Raw genomic sequence first — 21755 nt, forward strand, 5'->3', positions numbered from 1 at the left:
GATTTGTAGACCAACATTTCTGCTAAACAACCCCCCCTAAATTAATCATGTATGTAGTAGTTTACTTTTGTAGGCCTACTCCACTGTTCTTCATGGAAAGCTCAGTATATATGTTAATATATAATTAATTCCCATAATTCCCTGAGATGTATATTTCCTATGCTTGATTTGTATTTCTTCAGCCTCTCTTAACTATTCTTTTACCTGACTTCATAGGAACCATTTTTCATAATCTCTCATGAGTTATAAATTGAAAAAAACACAAGCAAAACCAGGAATTCAGAATCATAGTGGTACTGTGCTGATTATTCATTTGGAGGCTTACTGTTGTGTAAGATTGCACAATAGGTTGATGTTCACCAAATAGATTCCTGTCGCCAATGATGTATTTATATCATACATCAAAAAAATCCCAACCAAATAAAATCAAAGCTTCAAGAAAATATTATCTCATTGATTAGTCAGTGAGATTTTGCTAGGCTACTTCTTTTCTGTATATATATAGTACTAACCTTTAAAATGATCTGTTCTAATTTTTAAAAACACAATCTACCTGCTTATTCACTCTGATTCTAAAACTGTAGCACCATTTTAAGTATTTGTTCAGGTAATATGAGTTTCCTGATGTAACTGCTATATAAAAGCTATGTCTATTAATTATTAGTAGTTAACTATTGTACAAAGGACAGCAATTTTCCCAGCATCAGCAGAGTGATAAGATTAGAGTGATGCTTCTGCATATTCCAGATTCCTCTTTGTGTTAACTACTGTCTCAGTTCAGGAAATTAAATTAGTTTATTAAGAACTTTGATACATATAGAATACTATAGTGCGTATTTAAAAGTTTTGGACTGTATTTTTCAGTTATCAGTATACCTTCCAGTAATGCATTTTTAGGCTAATGTTTTTTATTTCTATCTTGCTACAAAGAGGATGATGAAATGTCATGGAGTTTGTTATTAAATACTACATTTTTGTTATTTAATTGTGCTAGAAAAGCCAAGATTGAAGAGATGTGACTTTTAAGTTTTGCAGTATGGTATGGTTTGTGATAGCCTCCAGTAGTTTTTGCAATTAGATAGTGAGGATGCTGATTCTTTAGTTGTGTGTAATCCTGCTTGACAAAATGCTGATTATGTCTCCAGCAAATTAGTCTTTTTAAATCTGAATGCTAAATAAAGACCAAAATGGCTTTTAAGCCTGATCATGGGTTACTTGAAGAGATGGGAAGCTGAAAAAAGGAAGCAATTTCAGTAGCCATTTTAGAAATAAAGCAGAAGGAGATTGTTTTTGGAAACAGTGTTGCTTTAAGTCATGTTGCATGGGACTCAGACCCAGGCCATGAATTAGAAATGGTGGTCATAATCCAACAGCAAATTATAGGGTCACCAAATATTATAATGAGATTTCTCACATTAACGGTTAAATCCCTAATATTTTACAGAACTATAAAGAAGACAGATTTTTGTACTTCTTCAGCTCCAAAGTACCATTGCAGGTGTCCAAGAAAGCAGTTCTCTTAACAACATAGATATACATGGGCTGGATGCATGGCATTTGTCAAACATCCTATTCAGTTAATCTGAACAAATGTACAGTGGAGAATCAGTCTGTTTTATTAAGTCTCTGTGTTGTGAATGTCACATAGTATGTCATGTAGTCTGTCATATGGTACATAGAGATTTAGGAAGACACAGAGATTCATTTTGTCACACTGTAAAATACTTACCCAGTGCTTGTTCCAGTAGAAAAATATTGTTTCTGTGTGACTCACTTGCCTGAGGAATTCTGTGTCTGCAACTGGTGTTGCCTATAAAATCCTTAAATCCATACCAAAGAAAAAGATGCCTTGCTCTGAAGGGGAAGACACAGTTTGGAGAGGAGGGACAAGAAGTGGCATATTTAATTTCTAAGAGAACTCTGATCAGAATCCCTAAAATATTTCAGATAACTAAGGAAGCTGAGTCAAGAAAATTATAACCATTTAGTGTTTTCAGTGTGTTTATTTATTATGTTGTTGCAAAGAATGGAAAGCTTTGGAACCCTAAAAATGCTACGTTCCTTGTTGCTTTAGTAGATAGTGGAGAGCTTGGGAGAGGAAGGAATGGCTAGTGTTAGGGCAATGATGAGCTCCTTTTCTATAAAGGGATAACTGCCTCAATAATATGCTGACGTTAGCAGGGATTTAGCTTTCCATAGCGCTGGGGTTTACTGTGGAATGGCCCTAGCACCTTAAATCAAGATCCTAAGTCCATTAATGTCTGGAAGCAGGAAGTCTTCAAAGGCTGCATCACCACAAGTTTGCATAAAGAGGAGATAATAGACGAAGAAATAGGATGCGTCCACCAAAAATGAGTGTTGCTGAGGAAAAATGCATCAATGCAGTAGGAATTTTCTTAAGTGTTAGAGCTCTATTTTCAGACTTTAATATCAACTATCAGTAAGTGTGTTGATCAGAAATATAAAATCTAGGAATTCATTGTAGAGAATATTCTTTATCAGAAATACAATATAGAGAAAGAATTTCAGTATGCTGAATCGGATTTTTGCAAACTCTGCTTTTATACATCGTTAATCTCTACAAATAAGAGAGGAACTATTATGAATGTCTCTGATCAGAAGGCTTGATTCATTGATACAAACATCGGTGAAATATAGGAATTTGATCAAATGGAAGATTCTTTTCTGGTTCCACTGTGCTTCCAGCATCTTGTCTCTGCCACGCTTACAAAGTTTATCATTCATGTTGAGATGCTGGTGAAAGTGTTCATGAATGACTCTTAATTACTAGTGAGCTTACACTAGCCAAATTAACTCTGAAGAATAGCATATGTTGTTTATTAATCTGACAGACTGTTAGATAAAGCAAACTGCAGAGGCTTTTGCTTATTGATAAGACGTGTGATAGAGTGGTAAAGGCAAACTGTTGAAGAAATATCTCTTCCCTTTTTGTTGTTGTTGTGTTGCTGAGGATTTTTGCTGACTGGAAGTTTCATGAATTTCCTAGATTGTGCTCAGTAAGAGTTTATTCTTGCTTCTTGACAGTCACAGCCAATTTCTAGGGTATGCAAAGGTGTTTTCTGCTGATGCGCTAGCTGCCTTCCCAAAATACACAGAGAATTAGCTTACTTTTGTCAATTTTAACAGTGAATGTTTGGCTTCTCTCCCAGTTCTTTTTTTTTATGGCAAAATTTGTTGCTTTTTGAACCACAATTCTGTCCCTTCTCCTTTTTTTTGGTGTTTTTCTTCTTTTCTTCCCATACATTCTTCCTTTGCATAGCTGTACTGATTGGGTCATGCCAATCTTTCTCACAGCTCATTAAGTAGGCTTTTCCCCTTTGTCCATGGATATCTAATTAGTTATAAATTTCAGTCTGAATCATTTGTAGGGCTAAAATGGACTTCTGGAGGACATCTGCTCATTGTTCTGTCTTTTTATAGTTGTCTCCACACTAGCATCTTCAAAAATCTTTGTTTTCCATTCTTTTTCTTCTTCCAGATCATTAAGGAGTTTGTCTCTCTTTGCTGTACCTAATCTCCCTTGAATATCCAGTTCACAAGAATCATATTGAGTAATGACATCCGAGTACACAGTCTCCAACAAACCAAGTGTTTCATGTTTGTCAATTTTCCATTTTGCTGACCCTAGCTTCTTGCAGGGACAGGCAGCTGCACACTGGCTATTCATAAACCTGGCTCAGTATAGTTCCAGAGAAGAACAGTTATTATTAATTCCATTCTTCCAACAGTGCTTACAAGTATCTTAGAAGACAAAATGGCATAGGCACTGGATCCTCCTTCAGTCTCTTCTTCCTATAAAAAGAAGGCTTTGTTCAATTCCAATCAGTTATCTCTTCATCAAGCTATACTGATTCTTTTTTTCTTTTCATAGCAAGGAGAACACATTATGTGTATGGTGAGTCTCATTTAATTTGCATTACTCATTTCAGGAAAGTGGGGAAAAACCTTCACCTGCATTAGACTGTCAAAGGATTTAGCCCAATTTCCTTCAGTAAAGAACTAAAGGTAGTTGAATGCAGTAAAGATGAGATATAGATGACCACCTAAATCTCTCTAGATTTCCCACAGTGATTTGAAAGGATTTGAGATTTTCCCCCAGAAATTTTTTGAGTTCAGTTCTATCATTTAACCCATGATGTTGGCACCATCCTTGTGACTGCTTAAAAAAAAAAAAAAAAAAGAAAAAAAGAAAAGGCAAAAGATTGGCTCAGTACTGCCAACTTAGCTAGTTAATGTGTAAATGTGCCTGGCAGAAATGTGACATTTAATCATTACATATTAACTGTCTTCATTATTAGCAAGTTCTTGGAACCCCTGTTCAATAAAGAAACAACTCTTGTGTGGCTGAGCTTCCATCATCAGTGCATTGTATCCTGCTAAATATGAACAGGTTGACTGTTAGGGAATGAATGTACATCTGCATGCATTTTCTGGAAGAAGAAAATGCAAACAGAAATAGCATGGAGAAAGTGAAAATGTGGAGATAATTATAAGAATAAAATAAAGCATGTGCTTCCATTTTTGATGAAAAAAATTTCCAGGGTGAAAATTTTGCCACAGTGATTTAGGAGTTTAGATCTTTTTTTCCAAAGGAATATTATGCCTTTAACACTGTCAACCACATTTAAAATAAGTTTTGAAAATATTGTGAAAATGTTTTTAACCTTGGGATCTTAAGTCATTTAGGAGCTTTCAAATATACCTGTTATGTTTCTTTCCAAAATATCAACCAAAATCTGAAAAGAAAATCAAAGTTCTTTCACTTCTCTAAAACATAGAACTGAATTGTTTAGTTATTAAAGAAAGTTTTAAAAGTGCAGCAAACCATAATTCCAAATTTCATGTAATAAAAAAGCTGATGTTACTCCACTGTTGTATTTGTAATGCTATTTTCAGATCATTGAGGAAGGTGATTCTGAAGGTTACTCTTACTTGAAAGTTTTACAAATTGCAGTTCACATTCAGCATCTGTTGGTATGGGATTTTTTGTGTGAGATGTAGTAGGAGATGACTTGTAACTCCTTGAAGCAAAGATTGAGAGAAGCAGCCTGAGGGAAGCATGAAAAATGGCTAGAGGTGAAACCTCATAAAGATAAGGGGGGAGGAGGGGGAAGGTCCTCAGAGGGAATCTAATAAACGTTTGTATACGGACCTTGAGAGTTGTCTCACCTTAGTCCACACCCCTGGGGATTTGCAAATCTGAGTCACTCACCCTCCTCTTCTGAGTGGGTCATGACAGATGTCATTGGTCATGTGGGTGTTGGAAAAATGAGACGACTTTTTTTACAATATTAAAATGTCATGCGGGTTGTTTATAAAGAGGCAGGCACAGGTACAGGCCATCACTGTGAAACCACATTTATAAATTATGAGACTACTAATCACAGGGAACAGTTACATCCATTAGTAACAAGGAAGGTGAAGGACCTTAATGTAAGGGAGGAAATGCTGAAAACAAAAAAGGAAACAAATTAGGGACTTGGTCCAATATATCATATTAAATTAAAAACATGTAAACTTAAGCAATGGAGCTGTAATTTCATCTGAGATTCCTGGTGTCTGCACAAACAGCTTGGGTGTTCTCCATTGTTTTACGGTATCATCTGAAATACATGGTCAAATTACAGATTAATAACTGAAATCTGTATTTATTTTGTTTGTTTCTCCATCCATTTCAATCAGTGCAATTTCATTAAAATACTGTCAGAGTATTTTAAGTATTAGGTTCGTGAGTGTTATCTCAGCACAATGGTGGTAATGAAAATGTAAATATTTGTCCCATGGTAAAACGCACCTGCTGTTATAATTTTTAAATTTTGTTCTTTTAGACTGGAGCAGGACCCCATGTTGGTAGGTGCTATAAAATGAGAGATTTTTATATATATATATATATATATATATATAAAAGTATGTATTTTTTAAATCTAATTCTGGCAGTATGATCTATCTTCTTCTATTAAGATAAATTCTGCTATTTTCTGACTGTACTCTATCAGGCAGACAGGATAAATATGGTTTATATTTTTAGAGCTGTGGATAGCAGTAAGATTTGATCCATGCTTATGTTCTTGTAAGACCAAGACTTTGTTTGCATATTGATATCATTATAATTATTATCGATTAAGAAATCTTATGAAAGGATGGGGAATCTGATTCATATTCAATATGAGGTCATCAGAGTCACGTTAAGATTAAACTGGGGAAGTAAAATCTCAATGTCACTTTGGGACATGGTCTTGTTGCCTACTTAAATCACAGAAGCAGCTCAACAAGTACAAGTCAAACCCAAAATGTAATCATTGTCTTTTTAAGGCATACTCCTGTCCTTCATATCATAGCACTTACCCAGTGCGGCTCGTTCTGTACTCTTTAATATCTGGTCCATGTATTTTTAATTTGAATTAACAGAGATGTACTTGTTAGGCCAGAAAAGACATGCTTGTGACTTTAGATCTACAAGCATTTGTTTCCTTGCCATACAGCAGAGTTGCACTACATATGTATGCAAATAAGGAGAAAAGGAACAGTACTTAGAAGCTTGTTCTTCATCTTTCTAGCAATCCATTATTTGGTTCACATTTCCCATCTCTTTCCTGTTCTTTGATGGTGGACTACACGATTACCCCAACAGATGAATTTTAGACTTCAACCTACAGGTAGGAAAGAGGACATTTCCTCTCATAATTCAGGTGTTCATTCCACCTGTTTCTTTCAGTCCAGCTGAGTTTGTTTCCCTTGGTGAATCTGCCACTCTTAAAACTTCTTTCCTGGCTCTTGAAGATTACACTTTTCTATGCCATCATCTGCTAGAACCAATTTAACAAAACATATCACTTACAGAGGAAGCTAGTGCCAGTTTGTGTGAAGCTACTGAAATATTGTTCCTGCCATCTTCCATTGATGTGGTTGCCAGGTTTTCTCCTCATGGAATATTTTTAACAAAGACGTTGTCCATCTTATCTTCTCAGAGGCCTTAAGAGAGGGAGCTGAGCAGATGATGTAATGTGCTGGTCACAGTGCTCGTGGACATGCCCTGCCTTGAGATATGTAAAGCGACAGGGATGGAGACCCACCAGGATTAAAAGAAAAGTGCTGGTTTTTAAACTGAAATCTAATTATTTACTGTGTTTTTCCTGATTTTGTTGCTATTTTAATAGACTTTTAGAATCTCTTCAGTAAGACAAATTTAATTGGTTTATCTAGTAGTAGGAATATTTAAGATAAAGTCTAGAGATCTATAACAAGTGCTAGGGCTGTATGCTGCTGTATCTTTCAGCAGTCTACTCATCATCTGCTTGTCTCCTCAGGTATCTGTTTTTCTCTAAGGCAACTCAGCTATGAGCTGCTATAAGCTAATCTTATGTTGCTACTACTATACTGCTTCCGCGATCCCACCTAGTTTAATTAAGGTTAACCTTGTAATATACTATGTTGGCAGTGTAGCTAGACAGAACACCTCAAAAGTTATTCTAAAACACAACATGCAAGTTTAGATGATTATAAAGCTGACTAAAGTGAAGTAATGAGTAAGCTTTTGAAACTAAAGCTTCTTTTAAAAAAATACACTGAAAGTATACTGGAATTGTTCTGGTTATTGAAAATGTAACTTAAAAAGCATGTTACTAGGAAACATCATAGCCTGAGATGTATTTGAATCCAGCTTCCTGAAGAATTCAGTGTAGAACATTACAATTTAAAAACATTTCAAGTCACAGAATAGTGGGAAAAATATGATTCTATTCATTACCTGATTGATTATTCTTGTTAACGTGCTGTGAACTTCATTGTGCCATGAACATTACAATTAAATACATTAAACACAGAAGAGCCATAAATGTTCTCACTAAGTAATAATGGTAATAGTATCAGCTCACTGGTATCCATTTTTATGAAGTGATAATTTTATTGGAGAACAGTATTCAAGATGCAAACATTTATTGTCCTTTTATAGACAATTGTTTCAATAACTGTCTAGTGAGTACTGGCATCATAGGGAGAAAATTGTGTACCTCAGCTGCTGTCCTGCCTGTGGCTGTAATGAAGTCTCTGTAGTAATCTAATTGTATTGATTTAGCAAAAAAATGGAATTCTAATTGACAACGTAAAGCCAAGCAAATTGTCAGTAAAGACATGCTGACTTAAGCCTTGTTGACACTGATGTCAAAACTGTTCTTTGTGGCCAAGAAGGAAAAACAGATTCTTCTGAATTACTAAACTTCAAAACACGTAAATTATGTAATCAACTGACTTTACGTACAGCTTGATGGTGAAGTTATTTGCACATTCTTTCCTTTAGATTGTCAGGGATGCAAAGGTGTTTCAAAATGTGTTGCTTAAGAAACATGATTTTGGAGTTTTGAGTACAGTTGCACCTCTGTTTCTGAAAGTGGCCAGGGAAAAAATCCATGGCTGAACCAAAACGACATCAGACTCTCAGATTAGAATCTTGAAGTCCCTCGGATCTGGCACCTCTTCCAGGCAAAAGTAGTTGGGTCACCCTATGTAGTCAGTCTGGAAGTAAGTTTTTCAAGTTGGAGACGGAAGACTGAACGAGTAAAGCCTCCCCTGAACGAGCTTTCACTGTAATGTGGTACTGACTAGGTTGTTGCCTAGCCATAACCAGTATAAAATATGAAGCATAAAGTTTTTCCAAAATCTTAGTGGACCCTAGAGCTTGACTGAGGGCCTACTTAATGTAAGTACTTTCTACTCAGTAATCAGTACCTGAAGAGATTAATTTTAGGATTAAGTGCTTTTTAAAAAGAAGTGGTCTGTGTCTGTAGCCTAACTAGGAGTATTTTTCAGTAGAAGATAGGACATAAGCCAGCAATGTACCCTTGCCAAAAAGAAGACTAACAGTATCCTGGGCTGCATCAGGAGTATTGTTTCCAGCAGGTTGAGAAAGGTGATCCTTCCCCTCTATTCAGCACCAGTGAGGCCACAACTGGAGTACTGTGTCCAGTTCTGGGATCCCCAGTACAAGAGAGACATGCACATACTGGAGAGTCCAGTGAAGGGCCATGAAAATTATTAAGGGACTGAAGCATCTCTCCTATGAGGAAAGACTGAGAAAGCTGGGACTGTTTAACCTGGAGAAAAGAAGATTCAAGGGGGGGATCTTATCTATGCATACAGATACCTGAAGGGAAGCTGCAAAGAGGATGGAGGCAGACTCTTTTCAGTGGTGCCTGATGACAGGACAAGAGTCAGTAAGCACAAACTGAAACACAGGAGGTTCTGTCTGAACATCAGAAAACACTTTTTTACTGCGAGTGGGACTGAGCACTAGCACAGGTTGCCCAGAGAGGTTGTGGAGTCTCTATTATTGGAGATATTAAAAAGCTGTCTGGACATGGTCCTGAGCAACCTACTCTAGGTGGCCCTGCTTGAGTAGGGGGTTGGACTAGATGACCTCTAGAGATGCTTTCCAACCTCAAGCATTCTGTGATTCTGTGACATACCCTAGTGCAGGTCTCAGAAGGACTACACTCTTCAAATGCTTTTGAGTTACTGTAGCAGTTTTAATAGTGATTGATCCTAATTGTACTAAACAGAAAAAAAAAAAAATCTGACAAATGTAAAATTGTCCATCAGGGCAATAAGGATTTACACTGATTTCTGTTGCCAGTAAAGTACAATAAAGTGATGTGCTTTTATCATATCTGGCCAACAATTTGTGGCCCAATGACCATTTATACCAAGGTCAGTTGCTGACATGCTTTTGGCTGCCTTTAGAAAGGCTTGAATGGCTAATACTGTGAAGAGAAGACTTTGCAGGTGGCAGGTGTATCCCAGATAAAGATGTTTTCAGAGGAAGCTGCTCTCTTCCTCCAATATTTAATTCTCTAAGAATGTAGCTGTACTACCTTGTCAGTCTATTCACAGTAGTTAATATGATCCCCACTAACTCAGGATGATAACATCTTTTTCTATTGTTTTTGGAAATCAATTGTAGAGTACCAAACCCTTGCAGAAGAGAAGAAACAATTTAGCTCTCAACACATGCAGGAAGTGACAGCAAGAGCTTTGTATATAGCTTTCCAAGAAAATCCATCCTTTTATTCATAAGGCCTTTTCAAGAGATACAAGCCACTTGCGTGCCATCTTCGTATTTATTTTTGTAATGAACTCATTGATTTCATCCCAACTCTTGATTTTAGCATTGGGGTTGGGGTGTAATGTACTAAGTATTTGTGTATTTGCTGTATAAGAAATCTTACGGTTCTTATAGCACTTCCTGCTTTGTGTGATAACATTTTTCACTATGTATGGTGAACTTCCAGCTAAAATCTATAAAGAAAACAGTAAAATAATATTTCAACCGTAAGCTTAATTAATGCCACATACTGCGTAGAGTGGAAGCAAAATGAATGACTTGCTGTAGTGTTATATAAAAAGAGAGCTGTCCACAGCATGAGCTGCTGGCCAGAGGCCATGTTACTGTCAGGGTGAGTGGAGAGAGCCAGCTGGTTCTGGTAAATCATCTATATGATGACCTGAGCTATGGCTAGTTATGAGCAGATTGCTTTTTTTTTTTTTCCCCTCTAAATGCTGATATGAAGAATTTTCCCTGCTAGCTATAGTTTTGTTGCTATCTCTTTACCTCTACAGCTCATCTGATTGTTAATATGTTCCTTACCAACCCAAACCATTATTGGTCTAGATGCTGTCATACTGTATTTTTATATTTTAAAATTCCTTTGTTTTTCATTCTGTCTATGAATTAAGAAAATAATGCACAGAGAATCAATCAGTAATAATAACGTCTAGAAGCAGTGTCATGTGCCGGGCTACAGTTACAATACATGAGGTGACAAAAATCATATTGGTTTTTGGCTTATCTGTTTCATGATGTGAGTAGTAAACAGTTTCAGATTTGTATCTGTCAAATTAGATGTTGATTTCTTAGTTTTTGTGAATATAGCTAAGTATTTGCTGTGGTAATGTCTTGTCAGACTTGAAAATTGCTTGTATCTTTAAATAAAAATTTTCCATTTATAATATAACACTTATCAAATCATTCCCAGAGATATATTTCTACAACCATTAAGGTTATTTTCTTACTTAAGTCCTGATATACGTATGTCGTAATTCTTTTTTATTAAGAAATATCACAAAAAAAATTGAAGTCTCAAAAGAATAGTCATGGAAAGAAGTAATGCCTTTATTTTTGTTTCATATATAAATATAGCAAATAAAATAATTGTGTTGCAGTTCTAAATGTTGAATGTTCTAAAAGATGCTGGAAGTTCCTAAAAAAAAAAATAAAAATTAGTTTTTCTGCCACCCCAAGTTATGGGTGAATGTCTGATGGCATCCATCTCCATTTTATTGGGAGTTTGTTCAAATGGATAAACTTCAATGAATTGACATGCTCACAATAACAGCACTCTTCATTGAAAATTTCAAATCACTTTTAATCATTGTGTTGATGTTTCATACATACTCAGTCTGGTTTTTCTCTTCTACACCCTTGGGAATGCAGGCAGGCTTTATTAAACACTTTAAAAAAAATGTTAATAATATTTTTCTCAAAGGTAGGAGTATGAAAGCTTGGTTAATAGCAAGGACTGTCGAGTGAAATCTATTAACTGAAGCTAGCAGAAAATCTGGGTAAGATTAGAGACCGCTGTGGGTCTCTGAGCAATCTGAGTTATAGCATTTGCTGCAGGGATTGTGGAACTCTTGAGACCTTCAACTTGATCTTCTTAGAAAGCTAAAATGAAATTGGGAGAGAACATGAACTAGAAAAACTAACTTTTGACCAGTGCTTATTGTAATTCCCCCAAACTTGAATTGCCTCTAAAACAGTAAAAAACCCTGAAAGCAATGCCAAATGGAAGGCAGTGGAATGAGACTCAAGCGGTTCAGTTCTTCAGTTTTTCACTAGCTTGCTCGTTGTCTGTGGAGAAGTTTCTTTCTTTCCCTCCCTGAGCTTCCATTCTTTGTATATACAAAGCTGACACAAATGTTGTTTGTTGTAAAGAGCTTTGCTTGCTTGAGACATAGATTTGGGATAGGAAAACCACTGGAGTCCCAGCCTTAATTATGAGAAGAATGCTTGGTTTAGATCTGAAGAAAATTGTAGTTATCCTGGCAAATCATTTATAAAGTTTCTTTCTTCTGTCCTACCTTCCCTCATCCCCACTGAGATACCAGTTTTTTATTAGACCACCTGATTTTCAAACATGTAGAAGCCATAGCAACCTCTGTAAAAGACCTCTGATAACTTCTGCTGTTTCTGTTAAGTATAATCATACTTTTCTGTAGTCATCTTCATTTCTTAAAGCATCTTGTGCTTTGATCAAAGGTATTGTGCCCAGTTTAGCCTTCCACCTGTTTTAGCAGCTGGATGCACATGCAAGAGAGGTGATCTTCCTAAGAGCTCCTCAGTGTGTCATGGAGAAGCTACTGCATTAATCTTGGTTTGTATTCAGTCAACCATACAGAATTTTTGAATTGCCTTACTGGGATGGCAATACTGCATGGCACCCCACCCCTACCATTTAAGATTATTGCATGTAAATGTGTCTTCCACCACTTTTTTTTTTTTTTTTTTTGGTGCAGAATGGTAAAAACACTACCCTTTAACACATTTACTTGTGTTTCTGGGTGACTTTTTAAAAAATTTAAGATGGATGGAATCAGTATAAGTTTAGAGCATATGTAGAGCTGATCCAGAACTAAAAATCCTATTTTGTCTTCAAAATACACAAAATAATATAATTTTGTTTCAGAAAAATCAGTAAGCTGGAAGTCACATTGCCTGCCCAGATGTTAACAGCAAATATTGGATTGTTTCTTCTGTTTGACTAACCATTTTTAATTAAGAACAATGATCCTTTTATTTCATTCCTTAGTTTTGAATCTGATTCTTCTTTTGTGGCACTTAGAAAAGAGCCATTAGCCATTAAGACAATTTTATATTTGTCTAGAGAATGATATGCAAAGCATAATCATGTTCTAAACAGTTTTTGTTAACACTTGTTTAAGTAGATTTTTACCCTAACTTCAGGAATTATACCAAAAATCTCACCCTCTAGATTTAGTTCATTTGCTCTTTCATTTTTCCATTTTGAAAATTTACCTCTGTAAGAGATTTTCCTGAAGCCTAAATTAAACTTTGAAAATGTAAAATGTCTCTGCTCCATTCTTGAATTACTTTAATAAGTCTAAGATACCTGTTCCAATTGTACATTATAGCCCTAAAATATCAATAGTTTAAAGGTCATTGGCTTGATTGTGATCTAGATTTCATGCTGTGTGCTTACTAGGATTCCCCTATCCCTAGTGAATATGCATAATCATATTTTTTATGGTACAGAAAAAAATCAAAAAGTATAGAAGTAACCAAAAATGAAAATTAAAAATTGCAAAATATTTTCACGTACAGTTGTGACACGACTAAATAGTTTGCAGTGCTATGATAGTTTCCATTATCTTGTTTATGATACTTGTTCAGTGCAGTGTAAGAACTGATTTAATGTCTTTGTAGTTACTGAATAGTGTATCCCATATTACTTTGGTTTTGAATTAGAAATGTCATTAATTATCAGAACACAGGAGTTATTTTTAATTTCTTTAGCACGTGTCTCTGGATTGCTTATGACTTTTTGTATATATGCATATGTGCACCATGGAGTTTACCAGTTTAAGATGCTAACATTGAAACCCTTGAATTATTTAACAGAGCACTTCAGTAATTTAATTATTTTTGGTTTGAGACCTTCAAGCATCCTAACGTCAGAAACCCAGGTAAACTTTCAAACCATAGCTCTTGTCTCACCTTGAAATGTTGTCACCAGTCATTTCATATTTACAAGACCTGAATAACGGAATAGCATTAAGCTTATACCGCAGTCAGATTTTTTTAAATGTCCATTTAATAATTCCTCATCAATAAGATCTGTCAGTCACTTAGTTTAGAATGTGTATTTTTATAATGGATTTTGAAAGTTCAGTAGGATGAAATAGCAATTCAGTCATCAAAAGTTTGTGTGTATATTTGTATGAATTTCTGACCTACGTGTATATATATATTTATTCATAAATACCTGTCTGTATGTATTTTTATATATAAAGTATATGTGCACTTTATCAGTCAGAATTCTTGGCAAAAACTTTTTTTTAGGTGTGACCTTTTTTTGAAAGAAGTTGTGTTATATTGCACAGTTTAGCAAAGCTCATGCAAGTCACTTTAAAAAAATATTTTAATAACTTGTCCTTCTAGTGTTCTGAAATTTATTTGCCTTTTCATGATTTACAAAAATACAGAGCTCACAGCAGTTCCTACTCAGTTAAAAATACTTATCTGAAGTAGATATAGTCTAGTAACTTTTCAGTTACTGGTGATAAAAACATAATACTAAATGGAGATATTTATCAAACATTTCTGTGGTTTTTGTCTTAATAGTTTTAACATCTCCAGGTACTAATTACCAGACCAACTAGGTTTTGTTTTGGTTTTCAATAGTTTAAAAATCAGTTGATATATTTTTTTTTACATGTCTATACAAATCAGTAGTGAGAGTGCTGCCAATAACTGTAACTGGCCAGATTAATAACTCTAAAAAATAAAGCCAAAATCATCATAATATTTTTATATTCATAGCAAATAGCAAATTCTTTGGGCTTCCTTATTATGTATATATATGCAGTTCTTAGAAAACTGAGGCCTTGATCCTTGTGGGTGGTTGGGAAGAATTGATGTTATGTGACTTGGGTCTGACCAACTTGCCTGAGGTCCAAAGGCAGCTGGTGTTGTTTGGTTTTATATTGAACAGTTTCAGAATTAAAATGTTTATTTTGGTTTTTGATTGGAAAAATATTCAACAGATTTAAGAAAAAAATTGCTTGTAGATGATTGTGCTGGGTTGACCTTGGCTAGCCACTAGATGCCCACCAAGCTGTTCTATCACTCCCCTCCTCAACTGGACAGGGGGAGAGAAAGTATGACAAAAGGCTCATGGGTTGAGATAAGGACAGGGAGATCACTCAGCACTTACCATCATGGGCAAAATAGACTCGACTTGGGGAAATAAATTTAACTTATTGCCAGTTAATAAAAGAGTATCATATAATAGAATCATAGAATAGGAGGTTGGAAGGGACCTCTAAGATCAACCTTTCTTGGCAAAAGCACAGTCTAGACAAGATGGCCCAGCACCCTGTCCAACTGAATCTTGAAAGTGTCCAGTGTTGGGGAATACACCATTTCCCTGGGGAGATTATTCCAATGGCTGATTGTTCTCATTGTGAAAAATTTTCCTCTTGTGTGCAATCAGAATGTCTCCAGAAGTAACCTGTACCCATTACCCCTTGTCTTTTCCATGTCACTCCTTGTAAAAAGGGAGTATCCATCTTCTTTGTAGCCACCCTTTAAGTACTGGAACATGGTGGTAAGGTCTCCCCTAAGCCTTCTTTTCTCAAGGCTGAACAAACCCAGTTCTCTCAGCCTTTCCTCATATGGCAGGCTTCCCAGGCCTTTGATCATCTTTGTGGCCCTTCTCTGGACCCTCTCCAGCCTGTCCACATCTTTCTTGTATAGCAGGGACCAAAACCGAACACAGTATTCTAGGTGTGGCCTGACCAGCACTGAGTGGGATAATGACTTCTTTATCTCTGCTGGTGATGCTTTTGTTGATGCAACCCAGCATCCTGTTGGCTTTCTTTACTGAAGCAGCACACTGTTCAGTCATATGGAGCTTGTTGTCGTCCAGGATGCCCAGACCCCTTTCCACAGAGCTGGTCCCCAGCTGGGTAGATGCCAGCCTGTGCTGCACTCCTGGATTATGTTTTCCCAGGTGCAAGACCTTACATTTGTCTTTGTTGAACTTCATAAGGTTCTTGTTAGCCCACTCTTCCAGTCTACCCAGGTCTTCCTGCAGGGTGGCTCTCTCTTCCAAAGTGTCCACTTCCCCACTCAGTTTGGTATCATTTGCAAACTTCATCAGGGTACACTCGATCCCATCATCCAGATCACTTATGAAGATATTAAACAGTGCTGGGCCCAATAACGATCCCTGGGGGACCCAGGGATAGGATGAGGGTAGGAAAATGAGAAATAAGAACAAATCTAAGAACACCTTCCCCCCACCCCTCCCTTCTTCCCTATTTTCTCTACCTCCTCCTCCTGAGTAGTGCAGGGGGATGGGGAATGGGGGTTGTGGTCAGTTCATCATACGTTGTCTCTGCTACTCCTTTCTCCTCATGCTCTTCCCCTGCTCCAGCGTGGGGTCCCACCCACGGGAGACAGTCCTTCACAAACTTTTCCAATGTGGGTCCTTTCCACGGGCTGCAGTCCTTTAGGAACAGACTGTTCCAACTTGGGTCCCCTGTGGGGCCACAAGTCCTGCCAGAAAACCTGCTCCTCCAGTGTGGCCTCCTCTCCACAGGGTCACAGGTCCTGCCAGGAACCTACTCCAGCATGGGCTTCCCACAGGGTCACAGACTCTGGCACATCCACCTGCTCCAGTGTGGGGTCCTCCATGGGCTGCAGGGTGGATATCTGCTCCACTGTGGACCTCCATGGGCTGCAGGGGGAGAACTTGCATCACCAGGCCTCACTCTGTTGAACAGTATACACTGAGGGAACTGACTAACGCCTGCCTGTGGTGATGGAATAAAATATCATTGTATTTAATGATTGTGTTGTAAAGGGTGTATTTCATGGGGCCACATTAATAGTTTCAGGGGCAGTGCTACTTCTGGCATTCTCACAATCTAGAAGTTGACTTTTCAACTATTTTTAATAGTAATAATTGTTTCATAAGTAATATATAAACTAAGGTCACAAGACAATGGAAATGGTTGAAAAAATACTAATTACCTTAAATCTCAAAATGTAATCATGCATTACATTTTTGTTACAATAGCTAGCTAAATAAATATGTAGAAACTCATTATAAGGAGCAAAATGATTAACCCTTTCGTGAATTCAGTTTCTGAATTCTTAAGGAATTCAGACAAAGCTAGGATGAATACTGCCAGAATATGATAAGGGGGTGATCTAAGGTCTTGAAGCCTACTGACACTTTGCTCTGGGAGGACTGAGAGACATCTGTGAGGAAAGTTCTGTTTGTAAAGGTTTACTACATAAATAACCTGCTAAATGTTACATTTAATTGAAATTATGGGCAAAGAGAAGCAATTCTGATTGAAAAGAATAAAAATGACAAAATGCCTGTTTACTAGCTTATTTAAAACCTGCTTTATAAATTCATTATTTCTGTTTTGACTTATTTCAGTGATATATGTATTGTTGTAATATGGATGTGTATTCTATGACTTATAGCTGTAATTATTCACAGTGAGTTAATTTATGCCATTAATGTCACATTCACTAACAAGTGCATGGTAAAACCTCAAGAGTTTTGATTTGGATAAATATCTAGTAATACAGATGTTTACCTAAACATGTTTGAGCTTTACATTTTAAAAATGTTATAAAATCAACATTTGTTTGATCCTTCAAATTGATTTAATCTGGTTTTTATTTATAATTGAATCAACTGGCCCATTTTTGCACATTTTTTACTTTCTTTTAGTGACAATAAAGGCAGTTTTCAAGCATAAGACTGATCATTCTATCTGGTTTACAAGTTTGTTTATTTGTTTTGGGTATTTCTTTGTTTTGTGTTTTGGGTTTTTTTCCTCCTCCTGAGCACAAAGCCTATTAAACCAATCTTTTTAATGGGTATGTTTCAGGAAGTAGTTTTACATAAACAGAATGAGATTGCTTTAATTAATTTTTAAGTCATGGAGAAAAGTTAACAGCTTCCAGTCTAAAGGCAATGTGACAGCTGAATATGAATGTAAATATCTGTAAAAGAAAGTTAAGGATATAAAAATTGTTAAATGGTTTCTTATTAGATGACAAATATTTTTGCTCTAAAGGAGAATTAATGATAACTTCTTTAAGCAGTTTGCAAACAGTTACTGCTTGCTTGCGTGCTAGAACTTAAACTGGTTCAGGAAAACAACAGATGATGGCAGTATCCATATCTCCTAAAGGGCAAAATTAAAGCTTTGAAGGGTTTTAATGTTTCTTTTTGTGTAAAATATGGTATAAACAATGGCATACTTTTGTGTAAAATATGGGTGTATGTATAATGGCATAAATTATTAATTTAATTTACTAAGTGCAATAAAAGAGTGATAACTTCATTTATGACATGCATTTTTAGAAAGAATAGATTTTTCTTCTATTTGTATGAAAGAGTGTACTGGTTTTGGCTACGAGCTATTATGAAGAAAATTACCTTTAGCTCAGCCAAAACCAGTACAAAAAAAAGTTACACGACTTTTTTCTCCAAAACCAAATTTTCCTCATAAAAGACAATAAAACAGTCTTCAGAAATAGAATATAAGATACATACATGGATTACATTAATATTTTTTACAGTTTCTTGCTGATAAATTTGAATTGCAAATCCAATTTGAAATATCAAACCAAAGGTTTTCTTTAAATTAATAAAAACCACCAAATTCTTACTAAATGCCTAGTAAAAATAACATTGATATGGTTTATGCTGAATGAATGCATCCCTTCTGTACCCATAGAAACTGATTATCTATACGTTCTCAGATAATCTTCATGGAATAAAATCTATGAAAAACAGACCTCTCATTTGCTTACTTGTACTTACATCTTTCTTTTCCAGATGACTCGAGAGCAGTATATATTAGCAACACAACACAACAGCCTTCCAAGGACTGAACATCCTCAGTTTTACCCAGTAGGGATTTATGGATGGCGAAAGAGGTGCTTATACTTCTTTGTCCTTCTGCTGTTGGTTACCATGATTGTTAACTTAGCAATGACAGTATGGATTTTGAAGGTTATGAATTTCACAGTGGTAAGTATCACAGTAACTCTATGTAACCTGTTTCTTCAATTAATAACTTGTAGTTTTAGTTCTCTTTCCTTTACCATGTTATATACAAATCTTGTAATTTTAAATTAAACATCATATATACTTCGAGTGTTACTTCAGATATTTATACCTTTTGTGTATATACTGCAGTGAGTGGACCTGTGCCCTATCTATTCAGATATTTTTGGTTAATCATATCTGCTGAAAATATATTGGGATCTTAGATTTTTTTTTTTGTTTGCCCAACCAAAAGCATCATGGTGACTGCCCCAATTATCTCTTTGTTGCTTGTCATCACTGACAGCAATCAGTAGGAGTTTATTATGCCTGTTCTGTGTGGTATCTCTCTTATAAGGAAACTGGGTTAGTTAGGTCAACTTAGGGTGGCTTTTTAAGTTTATGTTGTTCTTAGTATTTTTTTAGAGTTTACTGACCATTTGGACTGTGTTTCACCTAGAACTTAGAGTAGCTGTTTTGATGTTGATAAGAGGGGGTAGGTGGGTGTAAGAGCCATGGGCTTCTATGAGACAGCCTCCATCTGGAATCTTTAATAGCAGCAAAGTGTTACCGAGCCTGTATTTCAGATTTACACCTGAAAGAACATCTGCATTCAGTGAAAACTGTTATCTGCCCAGCTGTTCCCAAAGCTTTGTTTGGATAAAGGTGGTGGAAGTGCTCACTAGTTGACAGTGGAGTAGTGTCTTTCTGTATATAAAAAGAAAAGATAGAACACTCCACAGTTTAAAACAGCAGTGCTGCTGCTAGGATCAGTGTAGTCTCTCTCTCTGGATTTTGATCTTCATAAGCCATATTTTGATGTAGCTAGTAATACATTTCTAATTCCTAGGGTCATAGCACATTTCTATTCTCCATGAGTTCCTCAGAAATAAAAAAAAAACACAAAACCCCAGCATTAAACATACAGCTGAGTTTGTTCTATATCTGCTAATGCTCTGTAATGCATAGGGTTATCTGAGATTTTCCTGGTGAGACGTATTGTGCAAATATATTGCTACTTTTGAGTTGCCACTAGTGGATGAGTATGTTGGATTCATAAATTGACAACTGTATGACTTTAATATTCATGTACTGAAAAGTTTGTTAGAATTTTGGGGAGGGAGGGTTGCTTGGTTTTTGGGGGGGGGGGGGGGTTGGCTTGTTTTGTTGTTTTTTTTTGTTGTTGTTTTTTTTAGCATAATGTGCTTGCAGAACAGGACATCCACATATGTTTTTGTTATTTGTAGTAGAAGCACATTTAGCCGTACCTGTTGACTTCAGTAAAATGGTCTGCTCTTATTCCGGAGGAGAATTAAGCATGGAAATTTAAAGAGGTTAAGAAGATGTTTTAAAAAGCACGGAATTTTTCTCTGTGCAGGAGGTAGCATTCCAATACAATATTTGAAACTACTGCTTCCATATCTAGGCAATGTTTGACCATCCACACTACAAGCTACTATAGCACTATCCAGTTTAGAACTCTTACAGTTTGAACATACAATCTTTTTAAAACAAAACCAAAAAAGATATTCTGAAATATTTTTCTTTCCTGTATGTCAAAGCTTTGTTAGAAAGTTAAAGGTTTATGATGAATCACTAAATCAGTGCAGGAATCTAGTGCAGGAAACAACTGGATTGTTTCAGCAGTTCTGTCTACTAGTTAGTGGATTGAAGACCTTGCTTCAATAGCTTGAGAGATGTATGTATCTCAAATAATTATGCAAACACTGGCTTAATAATTGCACGACAATAGTGTTTGAAATGTTATGCTCTTGATTTATAAACTCGTTATTTCATTATTACAATTCAGAAATCACAAAGCTCATGTGCATCTTTAATAATCCTGAATTTGTTATAAATTCAGATAAATGGTATGCCACTGACTAGGGTGAGTTACTCTTTAATGCTTCTGTTACAGAATTAAAACTAATTTTGTATATTCACATTTACCATAGTCATATATACCAGTAAGCGATTTGGAAAACAAAAGTGGAACATATCACTCCTCTTTCATATGAAAAGCCCCCAAAAATATTTCATATGCTTGGGAACACTATTCATTTTGGAATATCATATACCCCTTAACTACCTCAGAAATGAAAGTTCCTACTTAGAGTTTGTTATGAACAATCTGCAAAAATTACTGTTTCCAAAGGATTTTGTACTTAAAAAGAATAACAGAAGCATTTTATGATCATACCACCACCAGATCATTCTTACTCAAATTTATATGTAGTATATCCCTGCTGACATAAAATTATTAACCATTATTCTTTTAATGGCAAAATATTTCTTGCTTTTTTTTAATGAAATCTACTGCTTCAGGACTGATTTGCTTTTGTCTTCCAGCTTTTATATAAATTTATGGAATGATCTTTGGTTAAACTGTTGCAGAAAACAGAATCAATAGGCATAAAACTTTGGTTTATGACCTGAAATTGTATATCTTAAAGTGCACGCATTTGTTTTACAAAGAGACTGTTAAAACATGTAGTAATTAAATGACAGTACAATAGCTTATATTATAAAGCTACATGTAATAGCTGTAGGCGTATCATATAACTTAAAGCTGAAAGAACGAAAAAAGTCTGTCAGTAGTTGCTTCTGCTTTTATAAGCACAGTTACTTTGGATCATGTTCGAATCCATTTTGTTAATTATACACTGAAGAACACAAGTTTTCTTCTGGAGATTCATGGAATGGTAGTCTTCTCCTTGTACTAGTTAGTATTCACATTAGAGTCTCTGTATAGGTTCAAAAAGTGGTTGCTAGATGGTTGTCTTTTAAAAGGTTCAGTAAAATCTTCACACTTATGTCCATACATGCACATTTGAGCACCAGTGGAAAATTTATATCAAGTCT

At 35.8% G+C, this 21755-nt stretch overlaps 1 protein-coding gene across 1 annotated transcript in view; it reads left to right on the forward strand.

The window, feature by feature from the left end:
* The window catches only part of SGCZ (sarcoglycan zeta), a 527596-nt gene that overhangs the window by 274801 nt on the left and 231040 nt on the right, over nucleotides 1-21755 (forward strand). Inside the window, exon 2 of the mRNA XM_052779979.1 lies at nucleotides 18684-18878. Within this exon, the coding sequence (XP_052635939.1) occupies nucleotides 18684-18878 (195 nt within the window). The remainder of the gene's footprint in view (nucleotides 1-18683; nucleotides 18879-21755) is intronic.

This window comes from Harpia harpyja, chromosome 2 (assembly GCF_026419915.1).
Source record: "Harpia harpyja isolate bHarHar1 chromosome 2, bHarHar1 primary haplotype, whole genome shotgun sequence".
Classification (NCBI taxonomy): Eukaryota; Metazoa; Chordata; class Aves; order Accipitriformes; family Accipitridae; genus Harpia; species Harpia harpyja.